At 45.5% G+C, this 20,446-nt stretch overlaps 2 protein-coding genes across 2 annotated transcripts in view; one reads left to right on the top strand and one right to left on the bottom strand.

Moving 5' to 3' along the window:
* LOC106748508 overlaps positions 1-19,898 on the top strand; it is an 89,296-nt gene extending 69,398 nt beyond the window's left edge. Inside the window, exons 2-4 of the mRNA XM_014627104.1 lie at positions 8,699-8,943; positions 9,365-10,182; positions 10,467-19,898. Of these exons, the coding sequence (XP_014482590.1) occupies positions 8,776-8,943; positions 9,365-10,182; positions 10,467-10,950 (1,470 nt within the window). The 5' untranslated portion in view covers positions 8,699-8,775 and the 3' untranslated portion in view covers positions 10,951-19,898. The remainder of the gene's footprint in view (positions 1-8,698; positions 8,944-9,364; positions 10,183-10,466) is intronic.
* On the bottom strand, positions 821-8,613 carry LOC106748477 (tetratricopeptide repeat protein 25-like). The gene is made up of 7 exons (XM_014627020.1): positions 8,563-8,613; positions 6,860-7,190; positions 6,013-6,291; positions 4,887-5,298; positions 3,597-3,860; positions 2,043-2,313; positions 821-1,177 (listed from the first exon to the last, which is right to left on the bottom strand). The coding sequence occupies exons 1-7, from the start codon at positions 8,611-8,613 to the stop codon at positions 821-823; spliced, it is 1,965 nt and encodes a 654-aa protein (XP_014482506.1).
* Positions 19,899-20,446: the final 548 nt, after the last annotated feature.

Here is a 20,446-nt window from a genome sequence, read left to right as displayed (position 1 = left end):
GATGCACGGTGAATAAAGAAAGGCGGTATCATAGCTCACGGTTACGTAAAACGGCAAGTCGGAAATTCGTCGTTGACAGTCGAAAATTTTTTCCGTGTCGTGACGGTGAAGCGCGAGAGGCGAAAGGAGAAAATTCAGCCATCCGTCCGCGGCGACACGCAGCTATGCGAACCCGACGTTTCACATCCTTCACAGTTTGCGGCGAGGGTGAAGGACGATCGCTGTAAAATTATCCTACCACGAGCGCGGAAATGTCCGATTAGGAGGGCCGGGGGATCGCCGGAATAAATCGCTCCATTCGCTCGGAGATAATTAGAACTAGAAGCGGAAGACTCTCGCGCGTTGTTCGTTGGGATCATATCTCTTCGCGGCAACGGTACAACATAAGAAAGATGACGAAGTAAGTTGAACGGGGAAAGGAAGGAGGTTGGAGAAGCGGGAAAAAGGGGAAGAAATAAAAGGACGCAAATAAAATGTAGAAGATTGAGAATGAAGACGGATTAAGAAGAGAAAGAGGAAGGCAGAGAGAGAGAGAGAGAGAGAGAGAGATGAACAATGAGTAACGTTGATAAAGCGTGCAGTGATGCGACTCGCTTGGAATTTCCACACAATTGTTATTAATTATCAGTTACAACGAATAAATGCGCGGTAAAGCGAGACTCAATTTCTGAAATGGCCAGCGAGCTCGAACCAACTCGAAACGGACGCGACGCGGGTGAATAGGGCGCAGGTGAAACGGTCGAGCGATTTTCACACGCGCCGGTCCGTGTTCTCGATTGCCCGGCGATAATCCCCCCTCGCCCCTCAATGAGCCGGACGATCATTCGAACTCTTCGAAATCCACGAAGCCCGGCCGGCGGACGCGCGGAGCGTACTGCCGCAACAGGACGATCCTGGCGTCCCTCTCCGGGTCCTTGGGCGGGCTGGGTAATATCGTCCTCCGCTCGGACGTCATTTTGCGCTTTCGATCGATCGGCTTGCAGCCCGGCATGACGGAGAGCCGTCTCTTGGCGGGCACGACGTCCATGCGCCGCCACAGGAAATCCACCTCCTCCTTCATCGCCGGCGGCATCAGTTCGAGGATAAGCTGCTGCCTGGCGGTGGCGCCGTCGAAGTCGGCGATCCGCTCCACGTCTAGCTCGTCCGCAAGTTTTATGGCCCTCTCGTAGAAATCTATCTGTGCGGACGGGACATTCGTGAAGTTCGGCGAATCAACCGCGTCCCTCCGCGCGAATGAGGGGAAACCCTTCGCGGTTCTTACGTCAGCGATTTGATCGCGCCCGCGAGGACCGCCTCGCGAAAGAGGATCACATTCGTCTGCCTTTATGGAAAGACTAGTGCGATTTCTCGAAGCTTTTTTCGCTCTTTGCGACGCGCGAGGGTGGGAGGGAGAAATCTGCCGGGCAAATAAACGGAAAATGAATGAGCAATGTTTGAATAAGAACTTATACGGCGGGAGGGGAGTTGGACGGTCGTTAGCGCGTCTTCTAAAGAAGTATCACGACGGCTCGGAATTATTCCGAGAGAAAATGACTTCTCCCTTTGTCGTTTTATACAACGGGCGCATTGAGAGGGGAAAAAGTGGAATCGACAACACCTCGTTTGGAGCGAGATTCGCTCGAGCAAACGTTGATTCAAACGAATTGTGTATTACTGTAACGAGTTATCAATTGACTCGACGATGGCGACTTCGCCAGCCCCGATTCGTCCCGTATCGTTTCGTCATTATATATTGTATGATTCTTTCACTATGATGATTATAGTTACAAATACTAAATAATTTTCTCTCAGTGTACGAGATCGACGAGATCGAGAAAAGGGGAGGAAATATCCATCCAGAAAATGTCAAAACGGCGAAAGAGATATTTAAGAGGGATTATGGACTCCTTGTTCTCAGATTATTTCATAAGCGCGCTCCTACGCGATTTCGAAGGCGCGAACTGCATCGAGGGGGCGTTTCGAGGGGGCGTTGATTGGATATCGATCCGCGGGACCGCGAAGGGCCGGCGAGGTTTTGCAAAATTGCGGCATTTTATTTATACCAGGTAATCGATATCGAGCTTCTGGACGCACGCGAGCGCTGACATCGCGGCGTCTTTCGCCTCGTTCCTGTTATTCTGATGTATCTCGATCCGCAGGATGAGGTGATCGGCATTCAACACCCACTGCTCGCAGTTCGCCTCCTGCGCGGAATCGCGCGCCTTCTTCCCGTGGAATCTGGCTAGGTCGAAGCGACACATATCGATGAGCAACTTGCACAGGTCGTGATGCAGCCAGGCGAGCTCGAGCGGCGCATACGCCATGGCTAATCTCCTGCTTGAGCCGCAAATATTGAAATCGTTTTAGGGGAAATGTCGATCGCTCAAATCGGAATTACCGAATATTATACCGCGAAGCGCGCGTTTAATCATAATTATAAATTCCCCGCATAAATTATGCGACATTTGTAAATTATATATTGCTAATACATATATACATATATATATATAAAATTATTCAATTGCATATTAAGCGAAAAAGAATACGCAAGAAATACTTATTCGGGAAAAGAGTGTGAAAATTGATAGAGTTTAACGAGTAAAACCGAGACAGTCCGTGACGCAGGAGAAACTTTGGGCATAATGAGATATGGTCGATAACTTTTAACAAAGATTTTGTCATGTAATTGAATATTTTGCAATAATAACTGTTAGATGTCTCTTATCGCATGCTGTTATCGATTGTTGCGTTATTTTAAACCGAAAGTTGCTCCAAAGCAATGGTAGAATTCTACTTTTTATTACCGTGAGTTTACATTTACGTTATTAAATGATCTTTTCTCATCACTTTAGTAAAATGTCTGTGATATCGATTACCTGTGATGTTTCATGTTATGTAAAATAAACCTACATTTCGGAGCATAACGGAGCACTAGTTCACCGTAATGGTATAATGGATGCGCTATGGTATTATGTAACGTAGCATCGAAGTGAATAGAAATGAGATTAGCGGCTTTTCACACAATGTGTAACATTTATAATCTCTATATAGTTGAGTACGGAACGGTGCTATGAACAGAAACCTAACGCATGTTAAAAATAATACTATAAATAGTACGTAATGATTAAAAGCACAATAATACATTCCTACATGTATTACGTGTTCTAGGTTACTTTTACGAAGTTTTCGACTAATTAACATTTGTGAAATAAATGAGTTTTGTAAGGTATCTCATTATGCTCCGCATAGGAAGCGATAATGAGGATAATTCACACTTTCAATAAGACAATAACACTTTTAAACTATTCTTTCGCAGTAAAATTTGTCTTTCCCATAGTGGATATTCCAAAGAATATTTTCATGTGAAACTAAGATGATTTATTTATTTTTAATATATTTAGATATAAATATATATTCGTTTCGCTACTTTTTGAAACAAATCGAGAGAAACCTAAAAAAAATATTTAAGAAATGGAATAAGCATATCAAGTGTTCGTGATCGTTTATAAAACAAAAATATAAGGTGACTATTCCCGGTTTAAAGCTTGATTAAATCTTAGAGTTCCCATTATGCCCCGAATTCTCCTATGGGACGAATCTATTTGCGAGTGAATTGCCTGCGAAATATCTTCAGCCTCTCCTTCGGATTCATGCTCGGTATCCATGCGAGATCGCTGTCTCGGGGAAACGTCGCGACTCGTATCCCTAAGTGATGCTTCAAATACGTAGCTTTCATTTCCTCGTCGTCCAGGCACGTCAAGTCGCGCGTATCGATGTAAGTCCACGCCACCATTTCGTACAACGCGTTCAGAAACTTCTCCTTCAGCGGAAACATTTTGCTCGAATACGAGTCGAACTTGTCCTTGATACGATCCACGGATCTGATCAGACGGGGAAGAACGGTCGGACATTTTGTGAATCTGAGATGTCAGAAGATACATACCGCGTTCAAGATGAACAGTTGCGTATGAAATGATAACACGCGAAATGAAATATCATATATTATTAATTAGAGAGCTCGCGTAAATATTTGTATTAATTAAAGTAGGTTTATTCTCGTTCTCTTGCTAGCAAAGTTTCGTTGTTCATTCCTACACGGCTATTTCCAGCTCGGATCTGTAAGTTTGCAAAAGAGGGCCAATCTTCCGCAGAGCTTCAATGCAGAAGCAAAGCTTACGGTTACCTCGACTCGAACGTAGAGCTCGAGGCTCTCGTTTTCTCGCTGCGTATTAAATTACAACGTCAAAGCAAAGAATTGCGCTCCCCTTTGCATTATACGTCGAAATGAATTAGCCCCCTTGCGCAGCTTTCGTCGTGGTCGTGTTCAATGGTAGATCGATAAAGTACACCGAAAATCTTCATCTTGTCTCGTGAATTGATAAATGACTGTAAATCTCAATCACCTGTCACAACCGTGTGTAATTTTCCATCGGAAAATTGTGCGACGAATGTAGATTGAATTTACACGTCTATTCACCGACGTGGAATAACACAAAGGGGAATGTCCCTTGGTATATTTCACCAATCTGCGCTGTCGGAATAGCGAGCAGCATACGAAACAGCTTCGAATTTATCCCGATATGTATGGCATAGGGGAAAAAAGAACGAGAATTTCGCATGATTTCTCGCTTCTGACGTCACGATTCAGCGCGGTTGCAATTAGAGGAAGGGGGGAGAGAGAGAGAGAGGGAGGAAACGGCGGAACGAAGAACCCGATTCTCGATTCGGATCGCGAATATTCGTTACGAATATCCAGAAATCCCGATTCTGGTAAAGCGAGAATATCACGTAGTAGTTGGATATTCGACATCTCAATGAACGAACATTTGGGGGATATCGGACGGGCAGCGCATTCTCGAATGCGCGCGCGGAAACTCCCGCCGAGAAATGCCGGCGTTACCACTAACCCGAAGAAGGCGAGGTAATCCTTGTTGACTCTCGCGGCGTGTAAACGACGCAATAGGAAATCCGCCGCGACGATGATGTTGTACGCGCGTAATTTCCGCTGTCGCTTCATCGCCGTCCTGTGCCCCCGCGGTATCGCCCGGCGCTCGAAGAGCGTGACGTAGAGCGGTCGTCGCATTCGCAGCCGGTCCTGCTGGTAGCTGATGTTCCGTTGGCAGGCGCTCGCGAGCGCGACCAGTTCGGGAGTCGCGATTTCCGGCTGGCCGACAATCTCCTCGAGGAAATCCTTATCGATCGCCAGGTAACCCATATACATCTTCGCTATGACGCGCTGCAGTCTCCTCATTCGAGCCTGCTGTTGCACTTCCGGATCGTTCACCTTGAATCTCGTCTCGTCCTCGTCCACGGCGATACCTGGTGATCATGCCGATACGAGCTAATCAGGAGCTAATTTACGTCATCGCTATAAGATAACCTGAGACAATTATTTGGTCGATATCTTTTTATCAGAGGAGAAGCACCAAAACTGATATTTGGTTTTTGGGCTCCAAAGCCTTGTGTTGTTGATGGTTCAAAGCAGCATGCATGTTGTTATTATTATTTTTGTGGTTCAAACTAAATTTGTGGTTAAAACTAACCACTTTTCGTGGTCAAAAAGGTTACGGTTGGCACGAAAAATAACTATAAATTTCTCTCAACGTATAAATAACTTTTTCAAGATGTTCGGAGATTGACGCTTCTAGGAACTGAAAATCCCAAAATCGACATACCCACGTTACGTACAGAGAATTATAAAAAGATAAAATAAAAGCACTGAAATTGCATTATTTTGTTACATTTATTATACATTTTTGCTGAGGCTTCCTATTCAATCCGTTTTCCGAATGCACGTTCAAACGTTTAGCGTATATCTGCTTAGGAACGCCTGATGGAAATCATTTCGATATAACTAAACGTTTAATCACTTAAACTTTTGCTTTTCTATAAAACTGGCTAAGTGTATTCAAATTATATGTAAGATGATTTCTCTATTTCGCTGAAACTTCCGTAGAATGTTATTTTTAATGGACGATATCACAGGGGCAGCATCGCGACATGCGTCGCGTTTGTTCCACAAGTGACACGCACCTTCGAACTCGTCCTCCTCCTTCTCGAGTTTGCCGATCAGGCGGTGCCGATAGTCGCGCAGCTTCCGTATCCACGGGTAGAGCAGCAGCAACGCTATAGGCGACGTGTTCCGGCCGATGCAATCTTCGATGGTTTCGTTGGCCTGGTAGATACCGTGTTCAAAGGTCGTTTTGCGTAGTCGCCGCATACCCTCGTAAGCGTGTACCAGGCTGTGACTGAACTCACCAGTCTGGAAAAGCGCTCGCATCCGCATCTGCCTCGCTTGATAATGACTGGGATCTGAAGCCGAGAGATCAAGCATGCCCGGCGTTTTATCGTTAATCGGCGGCAGATAATCAGCGGACGTTGTTAGCCAATCGACGTCGCCCAGAGCGTCAATTGGCTTTGCGCTCATTAACCCCTCGCGATTATTCGTTCCTCACGGCGTGTACGTGTCTAATTCCATCTTCTAACTTTCTACTTGCGGGACGAGACGAAATTCCTCGGACAAATTGTTCGCATGCAATTTTATAAATTAAAAACGGTATTATACGCGCAGAACGACGTGAGTTTCATAGGAGTAGCTGCGAATGGACTGAGGTGGAATAGGGAAGGAAAGTGCGACGGCGTTTATGAACGTACAGGAACGGGATATAATTATAATGCTCATGAGAAATAATGGTTTTAAGTTAAATAATTAATTAACGGAGAGATGTATCACACGTGGGGAAATTAATAACACGTCGGAGATAATCACTCTCGCTATATCACGAAGTACAGTGGACAAAGTTCACACGGCGCTCTCTCGTGCCTCTTAACACCTCCATTTTGCGCTTCGCCAAGCTGCTCGACCGTCGCTCGTGCATACCTATTTCCATACATCTCTCCGACAGTTTTTCCGCGGCTGAGTATTTGGCGTCTTCTATCAGCACTGTGCAATGACCGATTAACGTTCTCAGCTCCTCGGTCTCCAATAATCTGCTCGCCTTCTCGAAATAATCAATGGCCGAAGAGTTTCTGCCCAGACTGGCCAGTCGATGGCCCCATTCGCGATAAAGAATGGGCTCCCTGAAGATAACAGGCGCCTCTTCTCTTTTCGGCGCCGACATGACGATCCGTCGAATCTTCGTGGGCGGCTGCGAAGAAGTAACTCGCTTTTTCGTCCCGTACACGGAGAGGAAAGCACATGATACTTGGAACTACAAAGAAAACTATAAACGTACGGTTGGAGCCAAAATTATCTGTAAAATTTACTGAGATCATTTTCTATTTTTTCCCTCAATGTAGTAGCATTTCAATATGTTACAGATGTCACCACAAATGCATTAATTATTCCAAATACTATTCAGAAGCGTCACGTAGGACCTACCCGTCACTCTCTGAACGATGGATTTTTCCAACTACGTTCGAAAGAAATCATCAACGCGCTTGTGCATTCACATGATCGAGTTTTCTTACGCGTATTAGATTTTTTTCCACTGCGATTTACGCACCAGGCGCGCGTCGGGATTTACGTTATTACATGACACCCAGATGACGGGTTTTCACCGTGTGAAAATAGACGAATACGAGCGAAGATGCGCGGCGACTCTTGCGCCAAGTTTCAAAACGCAGCGCTCCGTTGTAGAATAAGTCAGCGGACGCAAGTAGCAAACGCAAAGTATCAAAGTCGGCTCATTGTTACATTAATGAACTACGGCGACGGTAGACGACGACGCAGTGTCCGACGTAATTACTTAATGGCCTCTCGATCGAGACGCAAAATAACAATGGCAAGTACAACGCGTCGAAATATTCGAGATGACAGCTTGAAAGTCCATCCCCCTTCGGCGCGTGTGTGTATGTACAATACCTGCGTGTGCAACGTTTCAGAAACGCGATTCAAAACACAGCCGCAACGGTATGTCTCTTCTGCCGAGAGATCCAGAGACCGCTCACGAAAACAGGTCACTCTTTCCCTCCCGTGGAAAAACGACCCTGTGCGGAGCCTACTCGTCCATTTCAATACCGCGTACTCGGTTGTGCGCGACAATTAATACCACAAAGGCCGCCGTGTACGTCGCACGTATTTAGGAATGAAAGCGGATTACGTAACGGCATATATATATATATATATACTGCTATCTCCCATTTCGATGAAATTCAAGCAAGAATTTTCCGGCTGCCGCGCTTGAAATCTCTCACCGAGAGATCGTCTAACATTTCTCTGATAGACCGTAAAACCTCAATAGTTTGCTCGTTATTGGAGCAAGAAGGGTTAATGATGTGTCGTATTCATAGACCGATCTTATATTTAAGATCGTCTTAATTACGCTGCTAAACCATGCCACATCGCCGTTTCATTGGCTAGATGGCGTCTTAAGATTACCTCAAGCCATACTTGAGATAATCGAATCTCCCTAATTAGATATCTAATTGCTATCGCTATCATTTATTATGGCAATCATTTCCTTACGACGAAATATCCTTCGTCAGGCAGGAATTTCACTTTTAAACTTAGGAAAGTGAATTTAATTAATAACTAAAATTGCGCGCGTTGTTTGTAAAATGGCACGGGACTTTATTATTTACCTCAATCCGTTCTATGCCCTCACGAAGTTTATCCCTGTTGGTCACGGACATCCCTGTATAGAATCAGATTAAAAGTATGTATCTCTGAATAAATTATTCATTTATCGCTGTGATGCATCAATTTTGCATTTCGCAGATTCCCACAAGACGAACAGAACGAATTCTTCTCGTGAACGCGGACCATTGGATTAGAGGTGCCCTCGAGATGCGGTGATGGCTTTGTTGTATAGGTTCGCGCAGCTACACGATCGCAATGGCACGCGGGTCTTCTCCTTCGTCGTCACTAGAAGCGTCGTGCGCGATCCTGAGAGGGACGTCACCAGCAAGGAACTAGTATGCGGTTTTCAGAAATGGGCCGTCGCTTTTTCGCGCGGAGAAAAGGTAACTCGATCGACAGTTTCGGTTGATTTCGCAACAGAGATTGCGATCTCGTTAATTACGAAACTCGCGACCGAAGCAAAAGCCTCGGGTATCAAATTCCCTTTTGACTATCGTTTACTATAAAACGGAAGTCAAAGTTGAGTTTTTATAAACGACTGACTTTGCAAGTCATGTTTTTATAAATTTATGACAAGATTCGACGAATTGTTATATTTGTGTTCAACGTCGCAAAATTCATTAGAATTCGCAGTTCAGATCCGGAATATTATTTCTGTGTGGACCAGTGTGATTAACAAAGGAAGTAGAATTTATACAAGAAAGAACAGATTCGGCAGTCGAAGCGTCCGATATCGAACGAGTATTTTATTGTGCACGTTCTAACATCGGTATTCGGCATTATCCGGTGCGTTACTTTCCGAAGGTCCTGGGCGTGTACCTGGTATGGCGCGGCGCGTCAAGAAACCTCCGCGTCTACGTGGACTTCACGTTCACCCTGCTGAATCGAGAGCACTTCTCCATGAACGAGGGTTTCTCCGGCAAGCGCGTGAAATTCACCTACGAGGCGCCGGCCCAAGGCAACCGCAACTACATCCCCGTGTCCGACCTCTACAGCCGTAACTTCGCCGACACGAACGGCGAGTTCCAGCTGGAGCTGTCCATGGCGAACGTGCGGACCGTCTACATGACCGAGGTCAGGATGTCGACGTCGGTGTTCTCCGCCGGCCAGACCAAGCCGAGCAAGCTCGAGACCGATTGCTTCACCTTCGGCGGCTTCGACTGGAACCTGGTGATCTACCCGTACGGCAAGGACACCGACGGTCGGGGCCAGGACACGGAAGGTCGGGGCCGCGTGGGCGTCTACCTGATAAGACTGACCGGCTTCGATCATCGGTGCAGGGTGAGATACAGCGTGGCGTTGGGCGAGGGTGAACGGCGGATCGACTCGGGACAGATCGAGGACATCTCCGACGCGGAAGGCTGCGGCTACGGCTGGAGCACGAGGGTCAGGTGGTCGGACATCGCCCATAAGGGCACGCTACGGGTCTCCCTGGAGATGCTCGAGGCGAGGACCATCTGCGAGATCGCGGTGCAGGCATTAGGTCCGCAGGTACCACCGGCAGCGCCCTGTTACGATCGCGACAAGCAAGCGTGGGCCATCCGCGCCGACCTCTATTCCGACACGGTCAGGCTGCACCTGGTGTACAAAGATATCCACAACGTGCCGAGGAATCACCTGAGGTACGTATCGATCTCGCGCATCTCTCTCTTTGTCGCGGAAACGTTAAAGTAGAGGAGATCAGGGATTATTGCGACACTTTTTAGACACCGATTAGAAAAAGCACTATTTCATGATGTCGTGTACACTTTAACGTATTTTAGCTTTAAACACAAGGTCATCCGAAGTTCGTAGTGTACTGAGATTTATCCAGCGATTGATCGTCCGGTGTATCGAACATATTTGTCACCCGAACGCTTGTATTCAAGTAATGAATATTCCACGAGAGCGATTCTGTTCCGAGCAGGTACGTCAGTTGGTCGGCGTACTTGCTGAAAAGCGAGGGACCAAACGTCGTGGCGATCAGACTGCCCGGCGCACCGTTCAGCCGCTACTACGCCCAGGAGTCCGCCGACGAAGGTATCATCATGGAGACTAGCCTAGACATGAACGAAGTGAAGGATAATCACTGTCCATTCCTCACGGACAAGGGTCAGCTGAGGATCCGGCTGGAGTGGAACGAGAGCCACCTGCTCTTCCAGGCGACCTACCACAAGTACGACGACGTGTGCCGCGTTCACAATCAACAGATGCGCCGTGAGATCGCGTCGTTGCAAGCGGAGAACTACAGCCTGGAGCGGCAGCTGTTCAGCTATCAGAAGAGCTTGGCCTACGCCCAGGCGCAGCAGCAGCAACAGCAGCAGCAGCAACACCCGAACCAACAGCACCACTCGATGAGCCACCCGGCTCATCTGGAACGATCAGCGTCCAGCGACACCGAATACGCCTGACAAGTGGAACACGAGTTGTTGTCACCGGCACCGCCAGTCGCCGTCGTCGTTGCCTGCCAACGTCAGCTGCCGGTGCAGGAGGACGATCAGCGGGTGCATCAGAACCTAGTCAGGATGATGGACCGGCGGTTGAGCAACGTGCAGTTGCAGCAGCATCTCTACGAGGAGCGGCATTACCAACATCGGCACAGCAGCGGCAGCGGCAGCAACTCCTCGCGGAGCGTCGATCGCGACGGTTCGGAGCACCGTCGCAGCATCCTGCAGCAACCCAGGCCAAGCAACGGCGTCTTCTACGAGAGCCGTGCATCCGCAACCAGCAACGAACGGTACGCCGGCTACCATCTGGGCTACGTCGGCCAAGCGGCGCACAAGCGACGCCGGACCACGTTCTGGGAAACGCTGACAGGCCTGGTGTGCTCCCTGGGCGCCCTGGCCTCCAGAGCGGCGAAGATGGCCGCCAGACGGAGCGAGCCCCTCTGAGGTCACGAGCGCCGACGCGAACTTGCGCGGGAACTCTGGCCAGCGTGCACTGAACGTCCGATATCCGCCGCGGAATCGGATTCCAATTTCAGGAGGGTACATGATATCGCGAGGAGTTACGTAACGAAAAAGTTGCGTGGTCTCGCACGTGTGCCAACGTATTTCTTTTGTGTCTCACCGCGCTCTCTTCGGAGCATCGGTGGTTGCGTTCGAATGAAGTTCCCGAAGTTTTCGGGGCTGACTTCCGGTATTTCGGAAAAATATCAAAAGAAAGAGATTTATGGTTAAAGTATCAATTCTTGGACACGCACTTTAACCGTCGACATTCTTGTCGTTTTCTTCTCTAAATACGAATATTTAAACTTTTACTTTATAGAGCAAATTCTCCGTTTAGCGAATGGTTGCGTTATTTTCTGTAAATCGTGCCCCCTTCGTTACTCCGTAAACTGTATTCCTTCGTTTACGATCGCGCTTATCGGGATTTGAGTTCGACGGAAGCGGGTGGAATTTGATTTCGTCGGCACGGCGGGATAAGCCGGCATCTCGCGAAGTACCTTCGGAGAGCACATCCCCCGCGCAGAAGACGCAGAAGACTTCTCTGTCAGACAGACATATCTCTCAGAGGGGATGCAAAAGAATACGTTGCGTGCACCATATACCCCTCCCTCCGCCCCTCCCGAGAACTGACGGGTTTTCATACGGGACATGTTTGCGAATCGTTTCCCGGTTCAAAGGATCGCCGCGCCGGTTTTATGAGACAGAATATCCCGTAGAGGTATAACGCGGAAACACGATGAGGAGCGAAAGGAACGGGGAAAGAGGATCGTAGGGTGAGTCTAGGGTCGTGTTCTCTTCGACTCTGCACCTACTTACACAGAACACACACACATACATCTACGCCCACACACGAACACACACACATACACACACACACACAGACAGATCTACACACGAACACGAATCTATCTACTTGTCAATTTACTAAAGAACCTATTTTCCTCTAAAGACTTTTTCACCTATTGTGTACATCGCCGTGGAAGTAAGAAGAACGCGCGTTGGCATAGTCAAGCCAAGCCGAATAACAATACTGTAATTATCGTAGTACATATATTAAACAGAACTTTAGAGTACAGTCAATGTTACATAAGCGAACGAGATGAGACAGGACAGGAGAAAAAAGAAGGTGGGACGTGGAGAGGAAAGTGGTGAAGGGAGGAAAAGAGGAAAGGGCCCCCTTGAAGGCTGTTTCGCGATGCGCATAACGCCGTCGCTGTGTATGAATAAATTTCACTCGAATGCTCTAGTCGACTTCGTCCCCTTCAGATCGTGACCTTTTTACTACGAACATTAAGGATGTGCCATCGTTACGGGACTTCACGTTTCCGTTCAAGATTATATCGCTACTCGCCGTGCGGATATTTAACCAACAGGTGTTGAGCTAGTTATATCGCTAACTTCAAAGCGATTCTACATCTGAGAGGCACGCGAATTAACAGAAACGCGGAGAAATATGCGAGAGACCGGGAGTGTACTCCACAAATTTGAATTCCACATTTCCCCAGTCAGTTACTTGCTCTCGTATGTTGACATTACTTATGTAAAGACTTAATTTCTTCGTATGTGTGTGTATATGTGTGTTGAGGTATTCCTCAAGTCCTTCTTTCACGCTTCACTAAGAAATGCGTAATGCAGCGTTAATCGACAAGACGAACAACATAAAATGAAATCCCGGAATTTTCGAGGCTGACTTTCAATATTTCAAAAAAAAATGAGAGAAAAGGGAGGAGAAAGAGATAGGGATTCGGGATTTATGGAGCAATTTTCTGTTTAACTCGCTGGTCTTTCGGGTATCGAACGAATCGATCGACCGATCTCTCGAGCGGGGAGTGTCACGTGACAAAGCCTAGAGACTAATTAAACCTGAAAACGATGGCGTCATACGCAGCACCTGGAAGAGCACCGACACGAGGAGCGGCGCGAGCATACGTTTGGTGGCTTAATTCAGAAGGTCGAACGATCGGAATAAAAAGTAGGAGAGAAAATGATGATAAGAATGAGAAAAAAGCGATCGTACCGCTCTCGCACGTTATTCACGAGCTCGACGTCATCGGTCAGCATCCGCCGGATTACTTTCTCAAAGACTCACACGTTTCCCTTACCCGTGCTGAAATCGTGAAGGTTATACGTACACTGAAAAAAGACTACAACTCGAGCCGAGAACGTCGCTCCCGTGTCACGTGCATCACGTCACTTAATTTCCTATTTGCCACGCACGGACTCGAGAGCGTTTCAGTATCGGTGTGTATATAGTATCACCGCGTCGAGCCCGACTTGATACGCGCAAATAACTGACGTCGAAGCTACATTTCCGTCTTTCTTATTTACGGCAGTGCCGTACGCACATCTTTCACCGATAAAGTCGGAAACGAACATCACTTGGCGAGTGGAAAGTAGAGTGAGATTGCGAAAATTCTTCGACCGATATTTTCTTCCATATTTTTTTGGCACGTTCGACGTCCCCGAGAGCTTTTCGTGCCAATGGACTCCGTGACAATTCTCGTCGGAAAAATCAACGTTTGCATACAGAGAAAAAGCTCGGTTAAATTTGACGGGCTGTAAATGAACTGGAAGCGTTTCGGTTGAGAAAAAATCGAATTCACTTACTGGATGGCAGCGCTATAAGAATTGAAAATTTCATTTCCTTCGACTTCTAAAACGCGTTCTCCGCTATTTCACGATCCACGATTCTTCCAAAGCCGAAATACATACGATACAGGAATGCGTTCGTAAGACACGTGAGACATGATGAATTCGTGTTACCCGATACATCTGACTGTCGCATACCTGCGGTGTTCACGTACCTATCACATACACGCACATTGACGCACAGCGCTCGAATCTCCCCTCCTCTCTTATTCGATCGCCGCTGGAATTTCTCGTCGGCTCATTTTCTCCCCTCAAGTCAATGCAAAACCGTTTATTCCATTTGTTTATTCGCCCCGCTGACTCAAACGGAATTTACCGCACGGATAAATATCGATGAAAAGTTTAGTCATTAGAAAGTGAAAATCCTTCATCTAACGCGCGTTTTCTGTCAAAGTTCGCGGGCTTTCTCAATGCGTGATTTAATGAAAAAGTTTTCACGTTACCGTGAATTCTAAATGCTATTGCACGTGAAAAAGTTTTAGTCGTAATTGCAAGGCCGTAAGCAAATTAACCACAGTCGACTATTTCTCTTACGATCCAATAAGTCCCAAGAACGGAAAAGAGTTGAAATAAAATATAAAATTAATAAATAAAGGTCAAGAAGAGAAAGAGAATTAAAAAACGGAACATCAGCAAAACTTTAGATTAAATTTAATACATTTTACACTCAAATTTTGGTATTAATTTAACACAAGATGAATATGTGTGTTGTTTTATGAAAGACTGTAAAATATGAAAAGAAGAGAAAGAGAAACACGCATTATATAATGATCACAAAGAAACAATGTTACCGGCAAGGACACAATTCGCGGACGCGCAAATGCGGAGAAGCAGAATAAATGGAGGGAAAGCATTGAAATATTTCATGTATCAAATATTACGATGAAAGAAAAAGTAGCACGAAATCTCACAATGCGATGTCTGAGAAATGCTAACTGACACTGAATACGAGCATCACATAAGTCGATACTATGAAATTCAGTATTGAGGTGCAAAAGTTCGTGCAGATATGACGGTGACTTAGACCTTGGGACGCAGGAAACAAGACAACATAGGTGCAAAATAAAACGCTGATCGACTTGGTTGGCCGATTTGCTTACGGTTTTACGGTTACGAACATTTTTTTTACATTTAATGATTTTAAAAGAACCGAGTAATATTGGAGACGTTCCTCGATAACAATGAAATTTCATTCACAGAAAATTTCGCGGTTTCTCTCGTTGCACTTCTCCGTGGTTTTATTCTCTCCCGTTAGAACGATGCAATAATTTCCACCTCGTCCCGGTATTTTCTGGTACATACGAGCGCCACGTAACCGAAATACACATAGCTGCGCGAACTCTGTACGTCTCGTGCATATACATATATATATATATACGCACGTGTACATGTGTGTGTACGTGTGCGTATCTGCGACACCAATAGGTAACATTTGATCGATACAATCGCCGGTTCGCACACCGAATGTACATCGCAAGCACACCCACATACACATCTGCGTACAGTCAAAACCTATACCGCGTTGTAGTGTGTGTGCACCCTCAGGTGATCCGCGCGCGTCGCTCTCAAACCTAAAATCTCGTCCGACATACACAGCATCCGCACGTCAATCTATGACAATTCGTTAACACCGGAACCGCCGTCGGCGAGTCACGTTTTCGTACCATTTCTGAAGCCGTGTCCGCCTCACGATGATGATTTTCAATCGGCGAGCTGATATTTTTATTCGCGCCCAAATATAATTGAGTGTATATATATGTCCTCTTTTCAAAAATTATAAACTCTATATCAAAGAAAAGTTAAATTCGGCTAATTTGGATAAGCAAACCGGAGTTCGCTTTAATTTAATATTCTTGATTAAAGTACTCTACTATAATTATTCATGGTAGTACATGGTCGTAGAGATAAATTTCATGTATAATCTTTTTTTCCCGGGTTACGAGGAACACTACTTTGAATAAATTTGATACCCTTAGAATAAGGAATATTTGACGCGATATGGAATTTTTGTCACAACTAACATTTACTTGAACGCAGCGTATAATTTTCTGTGTGTAAAAGAAACGTTTTATTCCCGAACGCTGATGATTTGTTCCGCATTTTTGCGCATGATCCTGACCCGCGCGACCATTGGACGATGCAAGCTTCCTTCCTATTGTCATTTGTTAGAACATGCTCTAATTGATCCACAAATGTCGTTTATTTCGCCGAGAAACGTCTATCACGCCGCATAACTGAGAAAGGCTTATTTCCACAAGATCCGTCTCAGATCCGCATTCAAGAGCAGACTGAGAGTCGGGAAGCTCGCCACAAGCTCACATCGTTTGCGTTGTTTTTCAAACAATAGACCTAAGACGAAGATTGGGAACGAGCCCTTCGACTGATGCTGGCAATCGCGCGACTGTACAATTGAAAGTATTTCGGGAACCTCGACGAAGAGTGTGCCACGAGAGGTGTAAAGCGCCGTCGGGGTGACGTGACGTAGTGTAAAGCTCCGAAAGGACCAGGTTCTCGCAATAGTAGCTCGTAACAATGTGCGCCCGCGCAATCGGTGTATTAGTACTGCAGTCAATTTCATCGGGATTATGTCGGTCCTGCCTGTGTGTAGCGGCAAGATTTCCTCCAGCATCCTTCAGCGTGTAGGACGCAGTGTATTCGCAGGATTAAAAAAAAAAAAGCGCTCCTTCCGACCCGAAACTTTCTACTTGAACGCGCTCGTGACAGACGTATATAGCAGCAGCTCTGACAATCGCACCTAATCTCATCGCCACGATGAAGATCGAATGTTTGCCCGTCCGCGTGATCCTCGACGCTTCCGCTTCCACACGCTCGGCGATCTCTCGACGTGCACTTTGTATCAGCGAGAAGAATGCGCGTTAAATCGACCACCGAGTGTCGATCTTTACGAGTACACATCGCCCTTAATGTTCGATTGTTCATTATTGTTGCCAATTTTGCGGCGTCGGCGATGCGCAACTCGTCGAAAAACATCCGTAGTGGTGATTTCGATAGATAAGGGAAGAGATACAGTGATTAGCATTATCGGCACATTTAAACACAAAAACAAACTAATTATTGTCATCGAATGCGCAGCTGATAAGTTGATGATAAGTGAGAGACTGGTCTGTCGAAGAGCGATCGATTAAGTTGCAATGTTGATTAGCCCCATTAGGCTGTAATCACTGTGCCTCTTCCTCTAATTTAGATGCGATAGATTCGACGGAGATCATTTATTTGCGTCACCGTGCGACGTGGATGTCAAAGTAGCGGGAAGTGATTGTTGAAGAATCGTTCGAAAATCTGAGCGAGAATCCATCCGTTGTTTTCTTTCGTCGCAACGTCGAAGATTACGATTATGTATTTCGGTGCTCTGACATTGCGATTCTATGTTTGAAAAAATTTGCACGGCACTCGTGGAGCTTATCAAGCCGCTTATCTCTCATCGCGTTTATATTCGTGCGCCGATAACTTTGGCGTTATAACTTCGATGCTGCGACTGAGCAGCACGAGTTTCATCAATAATTCCCGCGAGATACTTTGCAAGTCGCAGTAGAACTTACCGGACGGAGATACCGTAGCAAAAGGAGCAGAGACGATTGCGAGCGATAAGTGGTCCTCGGCATACTTACTGCGCGCAGATACACACACATACACACGCAGAGGCGCACATAGACTTATATATTAAATTCCTCGCGCAGCTGGCGCGGTTCGACAATTCAGTCCATTAATTTCCTTCTCGCGAGAACCGCATGCTAGCAATGCTGGTATAGCGCGGCCTTGCGTAAGATACCAAGTGTACGCGTGAAACAAGAGCGAAAGTTTGCCCGATATTCTCGACACGAAATATCCGGAGCGTCCACATTCAGTGAGATAAATTCAAATCAAGATGGAATTGGAGAAAGATTCTCATGAAAGCCGCGCACTCGCCGGTTCAAGAAACGAGTCGTTACTTGGGAAGAAACTTCTATCGTGTGCACGAAAATAATTAGTTTCAACTCAAGACTCATATTTCATGTATAAGCAAGAATATGTAACCTTATATATATACGAAGATAAAGCTTGCTCCTAGAAGAAGGAATTCCATATTAGTCCCATTAAAAATATATTCACGTTAATCAAGAATAATTTTCATGAATTGAGAGGGGAAAATATTGGATAGAAAGAACATATATATTTTCAAACTGAGAACTGTGTGAATTTGAAGATACATCTTTCTTTCTATCCAATATTTTTCGTTTTTTTTTTTTTCACATATAAGAATATGAGTCTTGAATCGATACGAATTTTTCCCGTGTATCTCAATCGATTAAAATGAGACATCCACTGTGCCGTGACTGGCAGAATTCGCATTATCGTCGGGTCATGTCGAGCGCACGAGACGATTAAATCAATTAACGATCAATCGCAACTATATTGGGCGAATCCAAAGTGACTCGCGAACGACGACGTCTGATGACGGGACCGACGAGCGGCGGAAAGCGGAAGCGGAAGCAGTGGCACGCACCGGCGGACGATTATACGCGCAGGAAATAATAGGAATATTCTAGAAGTATATTCGTATAACGACACGCACGGTCGCGCTTATTAGTTCGTACGACAAATCGAACCGCGATCGATCCCCACACGTTCGTCCCCGCGCGTTTTACTCCGACATTCATCCGTCGCGCTCGTTTACTCGCTGACACGTTCGTATTCGTTCGATATATACAGGTATATACATAAATATATATATATATATATGATGACTTCTCGATGTGTACATCGTCGTTTCCCGCGCCATTGTGTCGCAGCCGGTCCCCAACAATCTCGGATTTTTGCAACTCGAGCGACGATGCGCCTCTGTAAAAGCGCAAGGCCGATCACGGTGGTCGCGATCGCGAATCAGAGAACCACGTGGGATAGTTGCCGGTCAGAATCACGACGAGGCTTCGCATGTACGGCCGAGTAAAGATCTGAGATGCTCCTCGGAACGACCACCGTGATCGGCCGTGCCGAAGAATTTTAACCGCGAATCTGGAGAGCAATCCACGACAAATCGGCTAACCAAAGGTCAACGTGCAGCGCACGAGGCCACGAATAGAATACGATTAAACGAGCCATGTACATATATGCATATACAATATATATGATATACGACACGACGTACGTATATTTGTATACTACATGTACATACATTTGATAATAACGAGCGCACAGTATATATTATTCAATCGTCCCAAACGGAGGAAGAAACGTTGACGAACGTCGCGAGAGACATCAAAGAAAAGAATAAAAGAGAGAGAGAGAGAGAGGGGGGAGAGAAGGAGAAAGAAGTGCAACGCGATTTTTCTTTTCCGTAAAATGCCGCGATAAGAGTTTCGCCGATTGTTTATGCATACTCATCGTCCGGAGATAAAAAATGATGGAAAAAGAAATATGAAAAAACAACAGGCAACGATACTATGGCGCAATACGCGAAGAAGCTTATGTCAAGTATAATTCGGCGTTTCCTTTTTCCGCCTGTCATCCAACGGGGACTCCGTTTAAATTAATGTTATATCCGTACAACTCTTTCTCGAGCACAATGCAAGAGCACGTTTTCTGCGAACCTTTTTTCATCCGTGTGATTCTACTCAAAATGAAAAACAAAAAAAACTAACGATGTGAACGCAACAACAACAACAACAAAAAAACACACTCTCAAGAGTTTTGAGACAAATACTAATGTACTTAAACCATCTGTGAGTCTGCCTCGTCTTTTATAAAGTTCTTGCTATATTCAATATGTGTATTCAATTCACAAAAGATTCATCCTATCATCCACGTAATCATCCCTGCCGCTGCCAATCGACCCGTCCTGATAAATTACACTCCAACAATCTCGATGAGAAAATATAATTGCAGCGAAGTGAAAAAGTTTCGCACTATTCTATAGAATGATACGATATCGTTATATATCTGAACACGGCTCTTCTGATTTAGAAATCAACAAACAAATTACCAGTACTTCCATGCACAGGCTCTTATTTATCCTTTACTTAATTAATTGATACGATATCGTCCAATATTCATTTATCCGACATCGATTGTTTTTATCGTCGGAATTCCTCATAATTCTAATTCATAATAAGAATTCTAAAATTCTAAAAGATTAAATGTTACATCGAAACGTCCACGAGAATAAATTAATGAGAAAAGTAAAAAAACAAATAATATTTTCGTGTTTGTAATATTATGTGTGTATATATTTATCTTAATTTCGTTCAAAACTAAAATTGATTGCTCAGTTAAATAAAATTATAGAAAAATATTTGTTCAGTAAGTAATAAAT

This window comes from Dinoponera quadriceps, unplaced genomic scaffold (genome assembly GCF_001313825.1).
Source record: "Dinoponera quadriceps isolate SergipeBrazil2010 unplaced genomic scaffold, ASM131382v1 scaffold2915, whole genome shotgun sequence".
NCBI lineage: Eukaryota > Metazoa > Arthropoda > Insecta > Hymenoptera > Formicidae > Dinoponera > Dinoponera quadriceps.
Note: the sequence above shows the minus strand (reverse complement) of the source record. Positions and strands in the feature narration are given on the sequence as shown.